The following is a 20693-nucleotide window of genomic DNA, read 5'->3' as shown; positions in this document are numbered from 1 at the left end:
TCGTTCCCACGCTCTCCTTCTCTCCGACTGATCCAATATCCCCCTTCGATCGAATAGATGGCAACAAGGTTATAGACTTGCTTCGTTGTATTCCGAAACAAACTTCACAATTCTCCACACCTCGAAATCCATGTCAAGATGACAGATGCCCTTTACGAACTTCTGCAACCTCATCTCGTATCGACGTCTCAATCACCATCTTCATCCCCAGAAATCTCTACATATCTGTCCCGCCTCGTCTCCCTCCGTCTCAGCGACTTGACTACAACAGAGCCTCAGTCACTTAGTCAAGCAGCACAGTCCAACCTATTCTCGATCCAGGCACTGAGTTCTCGGTCTCACCGAACGACGACTACCTCATCAGACCACCTAAGTATTCTCCGGTCGTCACTCCCGCTTATATCAAGATCCGCCGAATCGATCAAGAATGCGATCCCTGAACTGGATACTCGCGCCGTGAAGTTCGCCTCAACTTATAGCAAGTCCAAAGAGGAAAACACTACTGGAGGCAGTGGAAATGCCCTCCTTACTGCTCGAAGGGAGTCCGCCCTTCTCGCTCGGCAAGCGGACAAAGCTCAGGACATCCTGGAGCTTCCATCTCTACTCTCTGCGGCAATTGCCTCAGCCCACACTACATCAGCGGCATCAACGAATTCGGCTTCCTCCGGCACCAGCGGCGCGAATTATACCCAAGCCCTTGATCTCTTCGCCCACATCAAACGTCTTCAGGTTCTCTATCCTGACTCCCAGCTGGTGAAGTCTGTACTCGCCGATGCCCAAAATGCAATGAAGGACATGACAACGAACCTGATTGCTAGTCTTCGGAGCCAGAATCTTCGCCTTGCTGCTGCTATACGGATGATCGGTTGGTTACGACGCGTGGCGCCAGAGCTGTCAACGAGTACAACAATGGGCTTGCCATCAGCAGGTTCTCAGACTAATAAGCACGGCCCATTGGCACCGACACTGACCTCGCAACTTGGACTAGGCACCACTGGATCGTCACACCAGGACGAAGGTCACTTTGGCGCCCTGTTCCTGGTCTCTCGGCTATGCACGTTCCTGAACATGGTAGAGGCTCTTTCTCCACTACGCGATCTCGCGGACCAAGAGACAGTGGCACGGAAAGAAGCCGCCAGCTCCGGATCAAGTTCCCAGACGCATTTGACGCCCTCAAGTACAACGCGACCTCTACCAAACCGCAAGTCCTCTTCCGGAGGAGGCTATAATCCCTCTCTGGCTGGCCAACAAACGGAACGCTATCTAAAACGATTCATTGAAATATTTCGCGAACAGTCCTTTGCGACAATAAGCATGTACCGCAACATCTTCCCGGAGGACGAGCAACCACAGGTGCCGCAATCCTTCTCCTCTGCAACTACCCCAGCAGCGTCGCTGGATCTATCCCTCACGCTACCTTCAGCCCTGCAGACATTCCCATTGTACTTGATTGACATATTCATTTCAACGCTCAAACAATACCTTCCGAACGTGACAGACCCCACAGCGAGGGAGAGCTTGCTGATGCAGGTGCTCTACGCGGCAAATTCGCTAGGCCGGCTAGGTGCGGACTTCAGCCTCATGATAGCGGAGCTAGATGACGATGAAGACGAAGACGAAGACGTCAACCAGGGCGAGAACGCAGCTGAGGTATCCGCAGAAAGTGTGGCCGAGGATACGAAAGCCACTGTGGACGAAGATGAGTCCACAACACCGAACACCAGGCATGACCTCAGTGGCCAGGCGGGCGCCGAGGACAGAACAACAGCGGCAGCACCGGCGGCGACAGAGACGAGGACGAAATCCCCGCCTGAGCCAGAATGGATATCCGTTATCCGGAAACACCGCATACAAGCGGCCAGGCTGGAAGCTCTGGCTGCGGGACAAGAAAGGGGCGACCATGTCCAGAGACAGGGTTCTGCGGACGTTGCTGTGCGATAGGTTTAACCCTTGTAGTGTCCTCTGGCGGGCTCTGTCCTTAGCGCTATATATCCCCTGATAACCCGGCCGAGTCTAGAAAGAAAACCCAGCGTATGGGCTATGTTCAGCACGAGACATATGTAAATAACGAAACCAGATCATAATTTTACATCCCGGGGGTCTCTTGTTAGTTCTTTCTTGTTTGGTTCTCTTTCTATCTCTCGCCATTCGTCCCATGTGTAGTTGATGTCGACACAAAGTGGACAATGCAACCAAGCTGGAGCGAGACCTGTCCAATCCTGGAACAATGATTTCGAGGAGACGCGACATGGAGAACAGTAGAGTTTGAAGAAGAAATACATAGCAAGAGTGGTAAGTATAAGGTGCCTCCTCTATGGGTAATGGACATTGCCGAATATGTGAGTGTGATTGCGTGAAGTCGGAAAGAATTCACGCAGGCGCCAAGCCTGTCGGCATTGGGCACTGGAGTTTGTCTACTACTCGTATTAGTAGTGGGCGGTGAGAAGCCCCTCTAGAGCATACCCATACTTCACAGGAAACCCTGAGTGGTTAACGAGCCGAGCCCACCCAGCATCATCGCGCATGCGTTTGGCGCCGCCGCCATCAAAAAATAATCAGAGAACACAGCCTCCGCGCGACCATTTACATTCTCTCCGTCCCAGTCGGCGCACGATCAAAAGTCCCCCTTCTCATCTTCGGGCTTTTCACTGAGGTATTAAGGCCTTCTAGCTGTCCTTCATTTCTAGCCTCGTTGTGTTAATCTTCTGTCCCAGATCTCGACCTCCGGTGACAAGAGCGACGCCGCCTCCTCCCCCGCGTGCAGAAGAGGATGAATTGAGGCCACACAGCAGAAGAAGAAGCGCAAAGGGAAAAGCTGACATCCTACCTCGTCCCTTGTACACGCGCATTTGTTACCAAGGGGCGAGTCGGGTCCGCAGATAGGCAGGCAGGCAGGCAAGCAAGCCGAGCGCGATGTTCTTTCTACGATATCTCGAGCGCGAAATCAGCATCCATCCATCCTTTTTTGCGGCCAATGTGAACGAGAGGCTTAAAGATCAGCTCTATGCGGATCTAGAAGGGAGCTGCAATGGAGAATATTACATCGTGTGCATAATGGATATCTACAACATCTCTCCTGGAAGAGTGAGGCCAGGTTCTGGGGAAGCGCACTTTACAATCCTCTATCGAGCCATCCTGTGGAAACCTTTCAAGGGAGAGACGGTACGGATATCTGCTATGAGTGGGCGAAGAGATCTTTTCTCACAAGTGACAATGAACAGATCGATTGCGCTGTCTCCTCCATAAAGCCCCAAGGTGTCTTCTGTGAAGCTGGCCCGCTTACAGTGTTCGTTTCGAAGCTGGTAGGTCACAAGGGTGGTCATTTCGAGCATCAGAGCGTTGACAAGACGGCAGCATCTTCCGCCTGATATGCGACACAATCCTGACGCCACTCCACCGCAATACTCCAACAACGCCGGCGATGTGATCGAGAAAGGCTCGGCCGTGAGGGTCCAGCTGATCGGCTTGCGGAGTGATGTGGGCAATATGTATGCCATTGGGAAGATGTCCTCGCAATGGTTTGGGTAGGCGCGAGCCCTTTTCCCTTTGCGAAGTGGCCACTAACGGGAACAGTGTCGCATGAGAGCTTTGATCACAGCAGGACAGCATTCTTCTCGCAGAAAGGTCGTCCGCCATGTCAGTGCAATTGGCCCAAACCAACATTCTAGGCTCCACAGTCACAGTATTTCTCCCTGTCTAGAGATTGTCCTCGACCAAGTTGAAGTGACAAACAGTCATGTTGGACCGCAGCCTGATGGCGAAACGCAGACACTGTGGCTTTGGCCGCAGTATTAGGTGGTACACGATGAAAAGACCTCGATGGGTATTTTGGATATGGGGGTTCAAAGATTGGATCAGAAAGTGATTGTTACACTGACCGTCGATGCGAAGGGCCAAGGCTCATCACTCAAGGCCAGGCTTGTGTGGCATAGGGCTCAAACATGGCCCCCAGCCCGGAGTAAAGTTCTGAAACGACGCTAAGGCGGAACACCTGCATGAAGGTCAACTTTAGGTGTTTTGGACGCGATGGCGGGGCAACGCGTCTTCTCATTGAACAACCTCACGCACCTGGCACCGCTAACGAAATGCAACTTTCAGGGACAGGCCATTGCCCATTGACATGTTTGCTTCCTCCCTTTAGACTACCAAGACACCCATAGATTCTGCTGCCTGCGACTCAAATCTGTCGTCGGGTTGGTATTCCACCTTGTAGTCAACAAGCGTCAAATTATCCTTTCCCAATAAAGACGTCGCATAGCTTGCCTTCTCCTTCCACCCTCGTTCGATCTGTTGTTTACCCTTGCGTCGTGGCTCCTTCCACCTGACTGTTGCTGCTACATACACAAACAACACAGCCCTTGTCGAACACATCTCCCACACGTATACCTTGACGATTGAACCCCTTCCTCCTTTGCCAGACGCTCACGACTGCTTCGCGGAGTTACACCTTGAACCCGCAGCGTCGTCCTCAATATGACACTCAAAGACATCTACCAGCGGTTTTTGGAGTTACCCAATCCTATCAGCCTGTCCGAGAATGCCTCCCTCCACTACATCACCACCCTGACTACCTTGACACAGCCTGTCAATATTGTTCGACATCTTGAGACTCAAAACAAAAAGTTAGTCAAGACTAAAAGTGCAAGAATAATTTCGGCGGTGGAGGGACCTAATGCCGTTGCTCTTGAAGTTGAGACGGTGCTGGAGTTCATCTCAGGTGGAGGATCATACTTGCCAGGGCTTGAGAACTTCGTTGTCGACAAGATTGCGACAATTCCGGTGGTAAGAGTGCTCCTCTCCGCATGAGTGCGTTTGTAACTGACGGCAGATTTGGCTAGACACATATTGTCCATTTCGATGCCCAACAGAAGATCTCCGTCATCCGCATCTCCTGGGATCAAGCCTCATTGTTGAAACAGACCGAAGTGATTGGTTCAAGAGGCAAGAATTGGCCTGTGGTTGACGGCAAAGACCAGGTCAGACTCATCAACTCCAGCTTGACCGCAGCGCTCTCTGCGTCAGAACTGCCCACTACTCCTCGAGGTCGCTCCGAAAACCAAAGTCTTGCCTCCTCGCGCAATGTATCCCCAAGCAAGAGGCACATCAAGGATCCTCACGCAAGTCTTGACCTCTTTTCACCGAAGCCCGTTGATGAGAATGAGCCGACCTTGGGTCCTAATGCTGTAGCTCCTCGGGCATCAGCGAGACCCCCACCACGGGAGATGAGCGAGTTGTTCGCGGCAGGACATGAAGACCACGAACCAGGATCGCCAAAGAAAGTCCCCATCGAGCCTGTTGTGGCGCCCAAGAAAGGCAGCAACCAGAAGTTCGGCCCTCCCCGCCTCTTCGCCGATGACCCGAACGAGCCTGCTCCTGTCGGCTACAAGTCCAACCCTGCCAAGTACAATCATTTCAATCTCGGAGAAGAGCTGGAAGATGACCCGTTGCAGTATCGTGATGCTACTCCCAAGCCGAAGACAACGATGCAAGCAGTGCCAGTACGAGGGAAGTCCAACAGACAGCAATCTCAATGGGATTTTGCCGACTTCTTTACGCCCGAGAAGGTTACACAAAAGGTGCGAGATCAAGACATAGTCCACTTCAGCCTGGACAGTACCGTGAATGATGTGGAGACCCCGGGCAAGAAGATCGCTGGCAAGCCACGCCGCGACAACGAGATCCACTTTGAACTACAGGACGACGGAACACCCATCGAGCGCCACGCTGTCCCAAAGCCTCGAAAAGATGCGGAAACACACTTTCAATTGAGAGACACTGCGACACCGGCCACCAATCGTACGTCAGATCGTCCAACCAGCTCGGCAAGTGATCGCATGGGACTATATTCAAATAATGTATTCGATGAGGACGAAAATGGCAAAGCGCAGGAAAAGCCTCCGCTCTCAACGATCACCAACAACACCAACCGCAAACATGATTTCGACAGCCACTGGACAATGGCTGATGCATCACCAGCCAATGGAAAGGCCAATAATGAGAACAAGCCTGCCAGCAAACACCGCAAGAAGCCATCGCAAATGGATACCCACTGGGATCCATACGAGGAGACGACTGACCAGCCACAAAACCCGCCTGCGCAGAGTCGGTTGAGAAAGGGGATGGAGAGTCACTGGAGCATGGGAGACGAGGAGGAAAAGGCGGGGACCAATGGGAAAAGCAAGACTCAAAAGAGCTTCTGGGACTTTTGAGCATTCCATGAAGCTCAAGCAGTAAACAGTGGACACAGAAGCTGAGGTGAGCCAAAAACAACGATATTGTCCTGATCGCGTCTGATATTGAACGACGATTGAATGAGAGATGTCTATAGCATCATTGCCACGGCCTTGTTGCAGACGGCAGCCAACAGACACAAATAGCTGAATACCAAATGCCATCGTACTTTACTTGCATTATAGGCATGCAACGGATGATCTGCTCCGGACGGTGCGTCTGCAGATTGACATCATCGTCCTTTTCGATGGGGTCGTGGGCTCACTGGGTCCAGGAACGGGTGAAGGATCTGGCGAGTAAACAACCACGACAACCTTGTAGATGCTGGTAAGAAATGGGGTGATGGCGCACTCGGAATTAAGGCGCCCTGGGCGTCTCCTTCTCCCCCTTCAATCGAGCACTGCGATATGACTTTGAGTTTCCACACATGCACACGGTTCCGTGTGCCGTGAGTCATCGACCAGCCTAGCCGGGGTGCTAGATCATGATTTACATGGCCGTCTGCAATTTGGTGCTGATAAACTGCGCAGACTTATCCAAAAGCTTCGCCGGCAACATTGGCAGTGCAGTTCCTTCGCATCGGTCAAATCGAGTCGCTTACCATCCCCAAGGTTCTCGCAGCTCGCTAGCCTGCTTTCACTTTTCTATTCATTCGTGGCAATTTCTCCTTCTTGCGACTCTTTTTCTTTCCCTTTCTCTCTTTCTGTGAGACGTGGCTCTGAGAGCAAGCATTCTCAGCTGGAGATATTGAGCGCTGAGGAAACCTTCCCCGGCGATTCACGTGCTGCCCCCAACCGAATTCTACTACCCGTCACCCGCAGATAATCGTGTTAAATCCGAGCGCCCACTTCACTCTTCACTCAGGCTACCATCCTACCACACGTTCAATCGCATTTTCTTCACATTGGGCAGAACGTCTACCAGAATCGCAAAAGTCAATTGAAAAAGTTGACCGATCCGTCCGAAGCGCTGCAACAGGAATTGCGATCACACACAGGCTTGTGGGGGATTTTTAAGCGTCTAGTGTAACCGTCCGCAGCCAGTCTCTGCAGCGGGGTTTTACGAACAACGCAAACACAATTACTGAGTGACTGGACTGCAAGACAGCCCAATTCAACCTCACAATGACGCCCACGCCTCCCTCGACGAACTCGTCGCATTCTGGCGCCTCTCCCGATCAGTTCCGGGTCGTGCGCAAGCGAAATCGAATCCCCTTATCCTGCGCGCCGTGCAGACACCGAAAGCTGAAGTGCAATCGACAGTCTCCCTGCGATAACTGCACAAAACGAGGCGATACTGGCTCATGTACCTACGCTGCTCCCGCCGCAAGGAAGAAGGGCAGTCAGAGTCAAAATGCTGCTAACGCGACACCCGATGATATGCAGAATCGGATAGATCGGCTGGAAGGATTGGTTTTGTCGCTCATGACCAATGGCTCGTCAGCCGTAGGCCCAGCCGCCGCTGCCCAGGCTCTTTCGGCCGGATCGAGCACTATTGAGAGTGGTTCATTGGGGCCGAATCTTGATAATGAATTGGACGAGAGCGCGATGATGGATGATGCAGATGGCCAAGAGCCTGAAAGTGAGACGGATGGTGTGACCAAGAGCTTTGGAATTCTGAAGGTCGACGCTGAAAAGCAAAAGACCTTCTACATTGGCGAGGCGCATTGGGCGGCTTTGCTGAATGAGATTGGCGAAGTCAAGAATTATTTCGTCGCTCACAAGAAAGAGTACGAGGCTCAGATGGAGAAGGTCGAACAGGCCAGGAAATCCATGGGCGCAGACGTGGGCTCAGGTCCAGCTTTGCTCTTTGGCTCTACCATTCCACCCAGTCGAGCAGAGATTCTCGCACAAATACCATCTCGGTACATGTCCGATATCCTGATCGGACGATATTTCAATACATTTGACCCTGCCACTCACATCCTGCATGGGCCGACATTTCAGCGACACTACAATCAGCACTGGGCGGACCCGTCCAAAAGCTCGATTGTATGGGTGGCCATGTTGTTCGCCATGATGCGCCTTGCCATGTTATCGTATGGACGGGAAGGTGATGAACCACCCGAGTTTCGTGGCAAATGTCAGGATCTGGCCGCGAATTTCCGCACGCAAATGGCCCACTGTCTCATCACGGCTGACTATACAAAACCACACAACTACATTATCGAGACGCTGATATTCCACCTGCATGCGGAATACACTTCCAATCGAGATGCCGAAGCCAGTGTCTGGGTGTTGGTTGGCATGATCGCTCGTCTCGCCATGCGGATGGGCTATCACCGTGACGCGAAACTGTTTCCCAATTTGAGCCCATTTCAAGGCGAGATGCGGCGTCGTGTTTGGACATTTGTCCGAAGTGCTGATCTTCTTTTTTCTTTTCAAGTGGCGTTGCCTTCGATGATTCGCATTGGCGATTCCGACACCGAGTTGCCGCGCAATATCTACGACGACGAATTCGATGAAGATTCTGCGTCATTACCGCCCGCTCGTCCTGCCAGCGAAGCCACGCCGATCTCGTACATGATTGCAAAGGGGCGCTTGTCCTTTGGTTTTGGTCGAGTGTTGGAGGAGATTAATGGAGTCAACCGCAAAGGTTATGACGAAGTTCTCAAGATTGATCGTGGATTGAGAGATATCTACGAAAGTATCCCCGACCACCTCAAACTGCGACCGATGGCAGAACAGACGCTGGCACCCATCTCGCTGATCATGGCGCGCTTCAGCCTCGCGACGGTTTACCACAAGTCTCAATGCGTCCTCCACCGCCGGTATATGCGTCTTGCCAGAAATGGCAACAGGTATATGCACTCAAGAAGACAGTGTTTGGACTCAGCTATGCAGTTACTGAGCTTCCAGGCAATTCAACATCAACAGAGTCGGGAACGTGGACGACTGAGGAGTCTACGCAACCATGTGAACTCACTGACCGCACATGACTACCTCTTGGCAGCAACGATTGTCTGTATGGATCTGTACAATCACCGGGAGCGACCCGACAGTAATACCAACGATGTGAGCACCCCGAATACTTCCGTTAGTGGCGGTAGTATCAGCCAAGGCAGCATGTCGTCAGATGGAGTTTATATACCCGGACTCAGCTACAATCGCGAAGATCTCATCCATGCATTGGAAGAGAGCCGCGACGTCTGGATGGCGAACCGTGACCTGAGTATCGAGGCTTACAAGGCCAGCGAGCTTCTCAACGTACTGATATACCACATCAAGCAACCCGCTTCTCCCAACAATACTCAAAACGCGCAGGTCCCGATAGGAATACAGCAGCCGCAGGGTTCGAACAACGACGAGCAGAATGCAGCAATGACGTTGGGCATGCTTCAAGCTGGAGGCATAGGATCTAGCGCGCAGGCAGGCGGCATACCGCAGGCAGCATCACCGGGTGGCGCATGGGAAAAGACAGGATTGTATCCCAATCTTGGGGGGAACAACGAGCAGTATAACGCGGGAATATTTGGACCAGCAAATGCGACAAGCCCTTTCCCAAGTGGGTGGTTTGGCGGTCCGATGGGCAACCTAGACCAGGGCATGAATTTGGACTGGGTAAGTTTCGAACCCTCCGGCCTCCGGGGGAAGGTATTGGCAACGAATACTGATCTTGGTGCGCAGGAGGCATGGGATCAATACATGCAACCCTCGAGTCTCACACTGGATCCGGCAGCAAGTTTGTGGTCCAACAACTCGCCCAACAACAATCTTTTCACGCAGACTTCATCTCCCGAAAACACCACTTCGGATGCTACTTTTGGAATGAGTACAGGATCTAGTTTCTATCCACAAACCCTGGGGAGCATGATGACCGGGTCGACACCAGACCTCTCCAAGACTGATGGGTCTGGACAGACGCAGCAGATGCCTAAATTGAGTGCAACTTCGTCTGTGGGTGCGAGCAACGACAACAACGCTGCGGGAGAGGTGTTTATGGGTGTGCAAAGTCCACCGGGTGCAAGTTGGAAGTGGACCGTGATGAGTGACAAGAAATGAGGTTTTTGATGTTTCGAGAATGATACCCGTCCTTGATTTGTAACGATTTAGCTGTTGATCGGAAAAGGGAATGGATTGCGCCGAGAAGGGGAAGCACCCATAGGACGTGTGTAGATGAGGGATGAGGACCGGATATACGCCGACACCAAGATGTATGAAGGCCCATTGAGGCTGCGGACCAATAAAAAAGGAATGCTCTGGCGGTGGAATGGGGGAATATCTCTGCTCGCGCTTGCTTGCCTATCTCATCTGTCTCGTCTTCTACTCGCAATATGACTCGATAGCTTATTGTCAGCTCTAAGTTCCAACGTAAAGAGTGAGTGAAGCGGGAAGTCCGAGCTGAACAAGGCCAAGAGGCGCCAGCATTTGATACACGTACAAAACCACCCTAACATGCCCCCGTAGGTACTGCATACGAGGTACATCTACCTAATAAGTAGGTTAGGGAGTGACCTCAGTCTCTCCCTCTCTCTGGAACATGCTCTTCATGGTCTAGCCCGTATCGAGCCGAGCCTAAAAGGGACAACCCCCCTCTCCCATCCCCCCTGTTGAGCCCAGCCAGCGTCAGTCAAACCCGCCCGCCCAGCGTGGCCCAGACCTCTCGCTACTCACTGGGTATGGATCATTTCACATTGCCCATCAGCCCATCATCAATTCTTCCATAAGGCCTTCCGGGCCTTTTTTCCCCTTCTCCACAATCCTTCCATCCCATCCTTTCCCTTTTTTTCCCTTCTCACTCTCCAGCCCAGCTGAAGGGCGACACGAAGCACCAACAAGACATGACCAAGCCCAACGGGTCCGGAGGCCAAGCAACTCTTGTCCAGGTTTCACTCCTTGTTTGCTTGGATTTGATTAATCAATGACAGCAGTAGCACCAGCAGATGGTGGCAGGTTTTGGCAAAGTTCGGTGTTGTCACTGCCTCCCTTGCCTTTGCTTGCCTCGCACTTCCTTGAAACACTTGTCGATTGCTGCTACAAAGTCCCTTCATTCTTCTCACTTCACTTTCGTGTCTCTTGACTTTTCCCCGTTCATGCTTTTTCTTCCCCTGTCCCTTTTGCTCCTCTGTCACACGGTCCTCTCTTGTTTTCATTCGACATGTCCCCGTAAAAGTCCATAGGTCAATCTCTCTTTGCTCCAGTTTACGTTCAAGCCATTCGCACCCATCCCAATACCCTCTGCGACCTCGTTTCAAATTTCGAGACTGACCGGACCTGACTGCCACGAACTACATACCACCTACCCTCGGTAATGGGCCTGTTCAACAGGAAGAGCAAGTCTGGTGCCGTCACAGACGAAGCTCCAAACACCAACCCCGCCGCAGAAAAGTCCAACGGCTCCAACGATACCACAGATGCCCCGTCGGCCACCCCTCTTGCTGAAGGACTCCTCCCTCAATATAATCACAATGGTCATCTGATAAGAAGGGGCATCCATCCTGACGGAGAGAGTGGTCGCAGCGGAATTCACCCGGGCTATTTCTTCAAAATCATATGGACATCGTCTTGCACAGTTTCGAGCTGGGTCAACATCTTGTGGCCTTTCGTCCCCGCCGCCATTGCCCTCCATTTTATTCATGGCGACCACCATCTTTGGACCTTTGCCATCAATTACATCGCCATGGTGCCCTCTGCCAATCTGCTCGGGTTTGCTGGACAAGAACTGGCAAGGAAGCTGCCAAAGGTCATGGGTATCCTCATCGAGACGACCCTGGGATCCGTCGTGGAAATCGTCCTGTTCATGGTGCTGATCGCCAAAGACGACGGAACTGGCCAGATTGGGAGTGGCAACAAGATTGTAGTGATCCAAGCCGCCATCCTCGGGTCCATCCTTACCAACCTTCTTCTCTGTCTAGGTTCCTGCTTCCTGGTTGGCGGGTTGGTGCACAAGGAACAAACTTTCCACGCAGTCATCAGTGAAGCCGGCTCGGGTTTACTCTTGGTCGCTGGATTTGCCCTCTTGATTCCCAGTGCCTTTTACTCGTCGTTGAGCCGCAGCACCGTCCCGGCCGGCGAAGAGGGATATACAGCCGCACAGTTGCGTGGCGATACCCTCAACATCAGCCACGGCGTCTCCGTCATTCTCATCGTTGCATTCGCGCTGTACATACTTTACAATTCTCTTTCGCATGACAACATTTTTCAAGAAGTCCTCGAAGCCGACGAAGAGAACGATCGAGACAGGCATAAAGACCTCAAAAAGCCTAAGCTGACAATGACCGAGTGTATCGTGGCAATCGTCTTTGCGCTAGCTTTAATCTCTCTTATTGCGGTCTTCCTGGTGGAGGAGATTGAGTTTGTGGTTGAAAACGGAATTCCCGACAATTTCTTGGGTCTGATTCTGGTACCGTTAGTGGAAAAGGCTGCGGAACACTTGACTGCCGTCGACGAAGCGTACGACAACCAAATTGTGAGTTCCTCTGCCTCTGGAATTGGGGAGCAAAGAGGTTGCTAACGCACTTTCCAGAATTTCGCTCTTTACCACTGCCTTGGCCCTTCGATTCAGACCGCTCTGTTCAACGCCCCATTAGTCGTCATTGTTGGCTGGGGTCTTGGTAAACCCATGGACCTCAACTTCGAAATCTTTATGGTGGTGCTTTTGGTCATGTCTATCTTGGTAGTTGGAAATTTCCTCCGGGATGGATCGTCCAATTACCTGGAAGGTGGCCTGCTTGTGGTACGTGTCCCAAGGCTCGTTTAACACAGAAACATCATGGCTGACTACAATAACGCGCAGATTGTGTATGTCATCGTCGCAGTCACCGCGTGGTACTATCCCAACGCCGAGTTGACCACATCCAATGGAGCTTCAGGGGGAACGGAAAGTAGTGGTGGAGAAGGCACTGAAGCGCTGGTCCATATAGCAAAGATGCTGATGGCTTGACAGCAGCGCATGTAGCTGTCCGAACTTCGATTTGCCCGGGAGAGGTAGATTCGGATTGTTCTGAGGGGCTGGAACTTGGCAGGCATGCATTTGAGGAATGTGCAAATACCACAAGCAAGGCGTCTTGGTGTCTACTTTGTTGTGCTGGGGACAGCAAATCCTGTTTGCGAGAGCTTCGCATCAGTTACCGACTAAAAGGTATTCTACAAGCGACTTGTGAATGCTTGCGAAATGCTTGACATGGCCGTTAGCGCTCGCTTCCAAGATATCATGTTGGAAGCGGAGTCAGGGGTTGTGGCAGGGTAGATGACTTGAGGCGTGGCTACAAGGCTCTGGCCACGCGAGGCTACGTCATGCTCCGCGTTGCCTGGTATCCGGCGTGCCGGCTCCAGACGAGGAAACGACTTGGACAAATTCCAGGTATCAGCGAGTATCTAGAGCTGCAGAGAGACGGTCATCGGCTGCGACTTGTACCTCGTACTCGTCTTCGAGATGCAGAATGTCAGCCGGAGTGAAACAAGACTGAAGTCGAATCGAACCACAGTGGGCGCAGACATGAAATAAAGATTCCACAAAGGTGGGAGGAGGAGAGACAAAATAAATTGTTTCTTTAAAATAGAACTGGCTTACAGGCGCAGGGAAATGCAGTCACTGGGGTTGGCAGCTAGATACGTGCAAGTAGCCGGCTAACTATTAGTTCTGGGTTGCTGGTGGCATTATTAATGGGGAGCAGCTGCTCACACTACGGGGGAGGGACTCGTAAGACTGGGCTATTCAGGCGGATATGGCGGAGAACCAGTCAGAATTCAGGCTCCATGCTGGGCGTTCGTGGGCAATGGTTGGTGTGTGGCTGGCAGTGGAGATTGGGCTCCCAGGCGGTGCTTCACGGGCTTGGCATATCACAGTGGGCATTGGTAGGGTCAACATTGGGCGTCTGAAGTTTGGGACTCTGGCAAACACGAACCCCCGGTCACCCTGTAGTTAGCTGGGAACTCCGTACCACATTAACCTTCACCCATCTAACACCGTGAGACGATAACACTTGTATGCAGACATCCAGCATCATACCAACCACAGCGCCTATACCAGTCAACAGTCTATACACTGACCTCGGTGCTGCATTGCTAGTTCCCTTCTTCCTGTTCCAGATCCAATCTCTCCTCGCAGACGTCCAATCACCACATCCCAACCAAGCAACAAACCTCGACCGAGATATGACCTCCGATCATCCTATTCCCTCTACGCACCGGTGACCTACGACCAATGCTCCCATCCGTCGTCCCCTCGTAGGTCTCTTTTCAACTTCGTGAGACTGAGATGCCATCTGTGGCATCTGAAGCCCCTCTGTCCGTTGTCTCCAACAGCGTCCATTCGAATTCTTCGTCGTTGGAAGGCCCTCCGAGAAAGTCCCACGACAAGACGATCAGCGGCGTCTTTACCTACACAAACGGGACCGATGTCGAGGCCGGATTGTCTGATCACAGACTGGATCAACTCAAGAGCCTGCGCAACAATACCAGTCACAGCTCCTTAACAAAGGGTATCCCCAATGGCAACGTCAAGGCGCCCTTACGGGATCGCACGCAATCCAAGGCCGGCAGCACCAATTCGGCCGCGAGCACGAATGCCGCAAAGTACACTGAACAACTTTCGAGGAGCCCGGCTTCGTCAGAAGGACCACTGACCAAGTTGTCTAGCGTCGAGAATGTGGGAGAACAATATGACGACCAGAGTAATGGCATCCATGAACAATCGCCCTGGCCGCAGTCGACACCGGAGTTGGGTAAATTGAAAACGAACATCCCTCCGACAAAGCCGGAGTACGATCCCTACCACATGGTTACCGCCTCTACTGTCCCAGATTCTGCACGATTAGATGGAGAGACGACCTCCGGTGGCCTCTCTCGTGCTCCTGCACCCGCCCTTGCTCGTTTCTCCTCCCCGCCTGCTATGTCCCCGGGTGCTTCAATACAAGATCGATACCCCGAATCGTCATTGAACCCCGAGCCCCCGAAACTAACACACCGTCACACCCTACAAGTTCCGAAAGCAGGCGGCATTGGCGCAGTCGGCCGGAGCTCGCGCGACTTCTCCTTCGCAGGCGGCCCCTCCGAAGAAGCGCTCTCCACCACCACTGGTCGCTTCTCCCCTACACGAGAACAGCACGATGGAACTGTGGTGAGGAATAGACGAGCGTCACTTGGCTTGGTTCGTAGGACAACTCGGTCCATGCAATCAGATGCCCATCTAGACGAAGTTCCCCCCGATGAAGATGCAGCACGTTGGACGGAGCTCATCAAGCAGAAACGTGCGAGTAGACGCAAAAGAAAAGAGGACGAGGATGACGACCGCGTCATTGTTGGCAAAAAGGTTGAGGAGGGCCACGTCAATTGGGTTACTGCCTACAATATGTTGACCGGAATTCGATTTACTGTGTCGAGAACGAATGCAAAGATGGACCGGGAACTGACGGATGCCGACTTTGACGCAAAACACAAGTTCAGCTTCGATATCACCGGAAATGAACTGACACCCAGCGCCAAATATGACTTCAAGTTCAAGGATTACAGCCCCTGGGTCTTTCGGCACCTCAGAGCCATCTTTGGGCTTGATCCGGCCGACTACTTGGTCAGCCTCACCAGCAAGTATATCCTCTCAGAATTAGGCAGCCCCGGCAAGTCTGGCTCCTTTTTCTACTTCTCGAGGGACTACAAGTACATCATCAAGACGATCCATCACGCCGAGCATAAGCTGCTTCGGAAGATCCTGCGGGATTACTATCGACATGTACTGGATAACCCTAACACGCTGATAAGTCAGTTTTACGGCCTGCACCGGGTCAAAATCCCCTATGGGCGCAAGATCCATTTCGTGGTCATGAATAATCTATTTCCACCCCACCGAGATATTCACCAAATGTTCGACCTGAAGGGATCCACCGTTGGCAGGGACTTTAGTGAGGAAGATTTGGCTAATAACCCTAGGGCGACGCTGAAAGACATGAATTGGTTACGGAGAGGCTTGCATCTCGAATTCGACGCTCGAATACGACAGATATTCCTAGACCAGATGAAACGAGACGTTGCTCTCCTACAGAGGCTTCACATTATGGATTACTCCTTGCTAGTTGGTATGCACGACCTGGAGAAGGGTAATGAGGAGAATTTGAGAGAGACAACGCTGCAAGTATTTCAGCCTGGTGGGGAGAATAACGAGGACGAGTATTCATCCTCGGTCTTGATTCGAACCCCCTCGCGACTGGAGAACGCGAGAAAAGCGCGAGAATTGAGGATGACGCTGAAAAGGGAGAAACCTGTCCCCATGGGCATGGTGAGTGCAAAGATGCCGTCTGAGATGGCCTCCGGGGATGAACGACGGGATCGCATATTCTACAGCGATGATGGTGGAATTCGGGCTACGCATGAAGATGGGCGAGGTGGTGAATTGATTTACTACCTTGGCATCATTGATTGTCTGACCCATGTAAGTTGAATTTCAATCCTCTTTCCTGTGCCGTGACTGACTTTCCGCAGTATGGTATGATCAAAAGAATTGAGCATTACTGGAAGGGTCTTTCGGCTCCACGAGGGCAGATATCGGCTATCCCTCCACAAGCATATGGAGAGCGATTCATCAATTTCATCACTGGGATCACCATGACCCAAGAAGAAGCTCAGAGGCGAGAAACTGAGGAGAGTCGCCGCGTCGGGGAACCAGTACCGATACTCGCAGCATCGGCGGAGGGTATGGGGCAGTCATCAGGCGCGGCGACTACGGGGTTCGAGCAATCTACCGTGCAATCACCACCCATGAGTCCAGCGGTCGAGAGGACGATGAGAAAGGCTCACAAACAAACCGACAAATCGACACCATCTGATAAAGGTTGGGGTAGAAATGAAGAGGAGAAGCCGGAGCGGACATTGAAAACAACAGAGGATTCACGTGCCGCCATGACACTGCCTGTCGTCACGGAAGCCGGTGAAAGCGCGGGGTCAAGCGAAAAGAAACGGGCGTTGAGTCCACCGAACGAGGCGGAAGAGGAACGAGAAGATTATGCGTCTCAGCTAACCTCATCTCCTGTTCCGGTCGGCTCGTCAATTCCCGGGGTTCGCAGAGTTTCACCTTCGACGTTGGCAACGGCAACAGAAAGGGGAGAAGACGACACGAGCATGTCAAGTCCACCAATCCAACCACTTGATTTGGAACGAGAATCGCTCTCCGACAACGACACCCACTCGCTGCACGATCGGAGCTTGGAATTGGGGAGAGAGTTCAACGAGAAGCCACCGCGAATAGCAAGCGATCTGATCCAGCCTCAGTCCCCTCTTCAGGATAGCGTGCTGAGGTCGCTCGATGAGCAGATGCGGGATTCTGGCCGGGACCATTGATTGTCATTTTCACCCACGTCATCTTTGCAGCATTATACGTCTCCTACGACTTGAACGAAGAGCGCATGCGGTCTTTTGAGAGCATCAGCAATTTCATTTGTGCTTTTTCAGTCATATCTATCACCTGAAAGGGGGGTGTTTTTCATGGTTCGGTTCGGAGGGGTTCAGAAAGGTTTGGGACGGGCGCATAGGTGAAGAACATCGAGGCAGAAGGAAGAAGGGAAAACCTTGACAAAGGATGAGGCTTCGTCAGTGGAAGGGGAACTCTAATCCAATTTCTAGTACGTCGTAGGCCGATGCCTGGGTGCCATTTCATAAAGGAAGCGTGTCTCTTTGGAGACATGTCTCCTGCTTACAGCCACAAAAGGAGGCGGCGTCTTCGAGGGTTTTGCGAAAAGGGCCATACGTCTGTTGCAAGTGGACGACAAACATAGCCAGAGGGAGAAGAAAGAATTGGGAAGAGAGGTATATCTTGTACAGATAGCAGAAAGTTACCAGGTAGCCTGGCAGTCTGGCAAACCTGGTGAACTTGGTTCTAACTGTCCTTGTCTTCTACGAACCCCAGAATCTTGAGAGTCGGAGTAAGAGTATCAGCACTCGATATATAGGAATGAGATCGATCAGGACGGTGCTAGCATACGTGGACTCTGGACTTCTCAGTAGCCTACACGGTGACCTGCGTCTCCTGCTTGTGGGTAGCAGCTGAAGTAGCTGTATCTCTCTGTTAGTCCAACAGGCTGTACGTATTACCGAGTGCTTGTGTAGTCTGTAGTGGCGCAAATTGCCAACTCGTATGCAGGGCGCAAGGCCGAAAAACAAGCTCATCAATTAACCTTTAAGCGCCAGCATGGGCCCAAAAATTCTAGTTTCTTTTGGCACCAACGAGGAAATTTGGTCCTGCTACGTGTCAGTTGGCTACGTCATACATGCCGTTTCTGCCGACGCCGCCGATGCTGACGACGCCGCCTTTGCGCCGCGTACAAGTACAAGGACCAATCCAAGGGCCAAGTAATTCGGCGGACGTGGAATCAATCGCCTGACGGGTCAAGTGACATTTTTTCGTGGTTCACCGTGGACGTTTTGATATAAAACGGGCGATCTGAGCACCTTTCATCCTTGCGCTGAGGTCAGGTTCACTAAGCGATAAAATATCAAATAACAACAACCACTACTACCACCACCACCACCACCGACACAACCAACACAACCAACACAACTTACTAAGAGAATTCGTTCAGAGATTGAGCAACGAGATATCAGCGACAACATAACTGGACGCAACTAAAGCAGACGCAGCGCGAGAACAAAAAAAACACCAACAACTGAAGAAGCAGTATCAGAAAGAAAGCCGACAGGCGGCAAAGCAATGGCCCGTCCCCCATCTTCCACCGTACGTTATGTTCTTTGCCCTCATCCTGACGAGATGGTCACTCTCTTCCAACTGATGAACCAATCCAATCACCGCCTCCCTCACGAAGTCCTTGATATTGACAACCGACTGACTTTGCCGCGTGGCTAGAGCGACGTCTGTCTGTACTTCCTCGCGCTCTTCCTCCCGCCGCTAGCCGTCTTCTTCAAGACCGGATGCGACTCGAACTTTCTCATCAACATCCTACTGAGTATTCTGGGCTGGCTACCGGGTGTTTTGCGTAAGTTTATTCTTCCCCCCTCCCCCTCCCCCCCTTTTTTTGAGACTCCGAATCTTGTACCTCGTATGCTGCGTGCTGTATGCGGTATGCTTGCTTTGGATGCATGTACATGTTCTAACGAGCGTCTCACGTGCGCATCTCGACAGATGCGTGGTGGATTATCACGAAATATGAAAGACCGGCGCTGTCTGCCGTGTAAATGATGAGAAGGGGACGGATTGGGAATTGTGCAGACAGGAAGGCAGGGTACCCTTGTGTGGCATGCTAGCCCGGAGGTTTTCCCCTTTGTTGGTTGATCTGTTGAGAGCGAGTTCGGGCATGTTGTTTTTGAATATGAAGATATACCCTCGTCTTTTTCCCCTGGCACCTTTGGCTCCGCAGCCAGCCAACCAGCCAGCCAAGCCGAGTCATGATGTCGGTTGATTTTCAACCCTCTACACACTTGGAGTACAGAGACGGCGGTAGTCTGTCTCGATAGCGAATGTTCAACTGTATACCCACAACAAATCCAGTTTTGCACGCGTTTCGGTCGGAGGGAGCTAACTGCAGTAATGATGATGGAAAATCAACGATGTGATTCTACTCTGGAGGTTGTTCTCAAGCTATTGAACTCGTTCTATTCATTCATATACTTCTCTTAATTCCTGAATGATCGTTGCATACACCCAGATATTGCTTCCGCACAGGCGATACATCAAGAGTGCCCTGCATTCAGCCACACCAGCCCATGCAGGACAATCGTTTCTATCTTATGTAAAGATGCTCCAATAATGGGAGCACCTTATCTTACTGGAATCCCCCGACTCGCATCTCTTACATAGTATCAGCAAGGTATCGAGTAAAGCGGATACAACATCCACCACGGGCGGGAAGATGGAAGCGGGAAGAGTCAATATTCAAGAGGCGGATTATCCAAGCGATCAGCACTAACGACTACGGAGCATGCAAGGAAGATGTCTGCTCATACCGCTTTTGGTAGGGCTTCATGAAATCATTATATCATTCTGCTGGCTTTTCATAGTCTTGTCCATCCATACCGCCCCCGAGGAGCACCGGCTTGACTCATTGCCCTGCACAAATGAATGTGGTGCTGCGAAGTATTGCCGGTGTCCTTCCTCTGTCTGGCACCACAAAGGCGCAGGTATGTCCCTTGGGACACATTATAAAACTCGTAGACATCGTAGTCAACTTCAGACTGGCCTCGAGGAGAGATGTCGAGATTCATTGCTATAATCATGGAGGTCGAAAACAGGTTTCAGAGGCTGGGCGTGCAGTGTCTTGATTGAAGTCGTCCTGGTCGTCCATAGAAGGAGCCAGCCTGGTGCCGCCACCCACCCACCAGCCAGTGGCATTGATTACTGTACTCGGTACAGGCGGATTCCAGGCCCGAAGCCATTTCCAGCGCGGGGTGAGCAGGGGTGGTTGACAGGTGTGACAGGCCGATGGCTTGTCGGCTCGACGGCTTGATAGGTGTCTACGAGGCACGCCAGGGTCAGTTGGTGTTGGCTGGCGTCGTTGATGCGGGTCCAGGTGGGGAGTGAAT

The 20693-nt window shown here is 52.0% G+C and overlaps 5 protein-coding genes across 5 annotated transcripts; all 5 read left to right on the top strand.

Moving 5' to 3' along the window:
* Positions 1 to 138: 138 nt before the first annotated feature.
* On the top strand, positions 139 to 1941 carry AYO21_05139 (hypothetical protein; the record flags this gene model as incomplete). Its single annotated transcript, XM_022655110.1, has 1 exon — positions 139 to 1941. The coding sequence occupies one exon, from the start codon at positions 139 to 141 to the stop codon at positions 1939 to 1941; it is 1803 nt and encodes a 600-aa protein (XP_022512595.1).
* Positions 1942 to 4473: 2532 nt separating this feature from the next.
* Positions 4474 to 6209, top strand: AYO21_05138 (hypothetical protein; the record flags this gene model as incomplete). Its single annotated transcript, XM_022655109.1, has 2 exons — positions 4474 to 4782; positions 4839 to 6209. The coding sequence occupies 2 exons, from the start codon at positions 4474 to 4476 to the stop codon at positions 6207 to 6209; spliced, it is 1680 nt and encodes a 559-aa protein (XP_022512594.1).
* A 1146-nt stretch (positions 6210 to 7355) lies between these two features.
* Positions 7356 to 10232, top strand: AYO21_05137 (hypothetical protein; the record flags this gene model as incomplete). Its single annotated transcript, XM_022655108.1, has 2 exons — positions 7356 to 9791; positions 9858 to 10232. 2 exons carry the CDS (start codon positions 7356 to 7358, stop codon positions 10230 to 10232), a joined length of 2811 nt encoding a protein of 936 aa, XP_022512593.1.
* A 1249-nt stretch (positions 10233 to 11481) lies between these two features.
* On the top strand, positions 11482 to 13113 carry AYO21_05136 (calcium/proton exchanger; the record flags this gene model as incomplete). Its single annotated transcript, XM_022655107.1, has 3 exons — positions 11482 to 12639; positions 12697 to 12906; positions 12967 to 13113. 3 exons carry the CDS (start codon positions 11482 to 11484, stop codon positions 13111 to 13113), a joined length of 1515 nt encoding a protein of 504 aa, XP_022512592.1.
* Positions 13114 to 14430: 1317 nt separating this feature from the next.
* AYO21_05135 (hypothetical protein) lies at positions 14431 to 17501 on the top strand (the record flags this gene model as incomplete). The annotated part of the gene is made up of 2 exons (XM_022655106.1): positions 14431 to 16596; positions 16647 to 17501. The coding sequence occupies 2 exons, from the start codon at positions 14431 to 14433 to the stop codon at positions 17499 to 17501; spliced, it is 3021 nt and encodes a 1006-aa protein (XP_022512591.1).
* Positions 17502 to 20693: the final 3192 nt, after the last annotated feature.

The sequence above is a fragment of the Fonsecaea monophora genome, assembly GCF_001642475.1.
Source record: "Fonsecaea monophora strain CBS 269.37 chromosome Unknown Scaff31, whole genome shotgun sequence".
NCBI lineage: Eukaryota > Fungi > Ascomycota > Eurotiomycetes > Chaetothyriales > Herpotrichiellaceae > Fonsecaea > Fonsecaea monophora.
The sequence above is the reverse complement of the archived record's forward strand: the minus strand, read 5'-3'. Positions and strand labels throughout refer to the sequence as shown.